Raw genomic sequence first — 2,870 nt, 5'->3', positions numbered from 1 at the left:
TTTTAGTAGAGACGGGGTTTCACCATGTTGACCAGGATGGTCTCGATCTCTTGACCTCGTGATCCACCCGCCTCGGCCTCCCAAAGTGCTGGGATTACAGGCTTGAGCCACCACGCCCGGCCATATTTGATTTTTTTTTAATGTTTTATGGACTTATTTTAAAGCAGTTTTAGATACACAACCAAATTGAACAGGAGGTACAGAGATTTCTCATGATCCTCTGCCCCTCGGCGTGCATGGCCTCAGCACCGCTGACACCCTGCATCACAGCAGTAGATACAGGTGTTTCCATTTGTGGACCTACATCGACACATCATTCAATGGTCTATGTGTATTCAAATTTTTTAAAATATATTATAAATTAGCAGCTATCTCAGATGTTTGGAATTTTTTTTTTTGGCTTTCAATTTTGCAATTTGTTGTATTTAGTAGTGCATTACATTTTTTTTAAAAGATTCAGGCACACATGACTTAGCTTGTTGAATAAATGCTATAAGTTATTTTCAGCTTTTATTATTACCATATTTTTTTAATGTAAGGTTACCATTGTCTTTTTTGTACAAAGTAAATTTATATACAGTGTTGCCACTGTCAGTTCTTCTGTGTGTTAGTGTCAGATTGTAGCGTTCTATAACATATCACACAAATCTATGTATTTGAAATATCCTTGGTTACAAGAAGTGGTTGTTACTGTGTTTTCTTTTTTTTTTCTTTTGCCTATATCAGGAATATCAATGTAAAGCAGATAGTCTATTGTGAATATTTCTTTACATTCTTTATGTACACCAGTATTTGAAGCTTAAAAGAGAATCTCTTTTGTAGTGTCCACATAGACCATGGCCAGACAGACAATGGGGATTATGCATCTTTGATGATGTCATAGAACACTGTAGTCCAGCCTCATTTAAATATGCAGAATATTTCTTAAGACCAATGCTCCAATATGTATGTGATAACAGCCCAGAAGTCAGGCAAGCAGCTGCATATGGCCTGGGAGTCATGGCACAGTATGGTGGAGATAATTATCGCCCTTTTTGTACAGGTACCTTCGTTTATTCAGTTACATGCATTTCATTCCAGACATCCTGTTTATCCCTGACTTACTCTGTTTACCACACTCCCAAACATTATTTGCCTATTTCTGCTGTAGTCTGTTTTCAAACATCTCATCTGTAGCATTTAGGATTTTAGCTGATAAAGAGATGATTAATTCTCATAGAATCAAACACTTCACCACCCCAGCCTCCCAGGGTACATTTCTCTTTGGGTTTTGGTGATATACCACAGCCTCAGCATAAGACTTTTAAAACTTATTGGGGAATATAGTTAGGCAGCTTTCAAAGCCCTCGGGTGCCCTCGGGTGATGTGGTGAGTACTGTTAATCTGGAGGCTACTCATCTCTCTGGGTCTCTAAGTTAGTGGAGTTCTAGTGCTTCTGTCTATGCTGGGGCAGCCTCCCCTTTGTTGGCATTCTGTAATGATGTAGCCAAGAAGACAACACTTCCATTACACTTTTAATATTTCTTCACCATAACATCTGGACGAAATACAAAAATATGTATGTTCATTTGCATGAAAATGTGAGGTTTTAGCTGAACTTTTTCTAATGCTTGTTTTAGAAGCACTTCCCCTGCTGGTAAGAGTTATTCAGTCTGCTGATTCTAAGACCAAAGAAAATGTCAATGCTACCGAGAACTGCATCTCAGCAGTAGGGAAAATCATGAAGTTCAAGCCTGACTGTGTAAACGTTGAAGAGGTGCTGCCACACTGGTTGTCTTGGCTTCCACTACATGAAGATAAAGAAGAAGCTGTTCAGACTTTCAATTATCTGTGTGACCTGATTGAAAGGTAAGAAAGCAGATTGTGACCTTATTTCCTTCTCCTCCATAGCGCTTCCTGGTTTTTCTTGCCTAACATCAGTCTTTCAAAGTTGAACCACATGATCTCTGAACAGTCCTCAGTTGTATAGATTTTATAATAGTGCTGTCTTTATACATCGTATTAAGAAACCATATCACAGTTAACATTACCCTTATAAGATGGTCTAATTTTGAGTTATTCTTTGTGCATTTAGATTCAACAGATGAGATACTTTAATCATTTATTTACTTTTAAATTTCTTTTCGTAGTGGCAAGGTCTTACCTGTTTTACTCAGACGGTTGTCAAACTTGGCCTCAAGAGATCCTCCCACCTTGGCCTCCCAAAGTGCTGGGATTACAGGCATGAGCCCCCACACCTGGCCTAATGGCATGTTGTTTACTGTCTGTTTTCTAAGTCCAAGTTCCCCCTAAATATCAGTCAGATCTAGGCTCTGTTGCTATTAATTACTATTTTTAGTTTATGAATAAATTCAAGGGCTACAACCACTGGAGTTTGTAGCAGTAGTCTGACAGGCATATTCTTCGTGCCCATTTAAGCTCATGTAAAAAATGTGTTTGAGTCGTCCCACTGAGCATATCATTAAGGAGTGTAACCATCCTGCAGACTACACACATCTTACCTGCTCCTGCATCTGAAATGACCAGGTTTTAATCATGCTATTTGATCATCTCCCTTGGAAACAACTACTCTGAAATTATCTTATTGACAAACACTAGAATTCTTAAATTCACTGTTAGATTTTTTCCCATTAAACTTGCCTGAGTTTATTTCCCAGCTTATTCTTGAAATGTTTATATAATCCTTTTGAACTTCAGATTTTAGAAACATTTTGTAGTAGCAAAATTTGTGTTAAACTGTTATTCTTAGTAATACAATACCTTTTTTTAATACATCACATATTATTTATATGGTATTTAGAACATTCTGTTGTTTGGAACTTAAAACAATCCTAAGAGATGAGCCCAGTATTTTTTTTTTTTTTTTTTTT

The 2,870-nt window shown here is 37.3% G+C and overlaps 1 protein-coding gene across 1 annotated transcript in view; it reads left to right on the top strand.

Moving 5' to 3' along the window:
• Positions 1-2,870, top strand: part of IPO5 (importin 5) — a 44,829-nt gene that overhangs the window by 39,640 nt on the left and 2,319 nt on the right. Inside the window, exons 23-24 of the mRNA XM_017530045.2 lie at positions 823-1,042; positions 1,620-1,848. Coding sequence (XP_017385534.1) covers positions 823-1,042; positions 1,620-1,848 — 449 coding nt within the window. The remainder of the gene's footprint in view (positions 1-822; positions 1,043-1,619; positions 1,849-2,870) is intronic.

The sequence above is a fragment of the Cebus imitator genome, unplaced genomic scaffold (genome assembly GCF_001604975.1).
Source record: "Cebus imitator isolate Cc_AM_T3 unplaced genomic scaffold, Cebus_imitator-1.0 Scaffold62, whole genome shotgun sequence".
NCBI classification, from domain to species: domain Eukaryota; kingdom Metazoa; phylum Chordata; class Mammalia; order Primates; family Cebidae; genus Cebus; species Cebus imitator.
The sequence above is the reverse complement of the archived record's forward strand: the minus strand, read 5'-3'. Positions and strand labels throughout refer to the sequence as shown.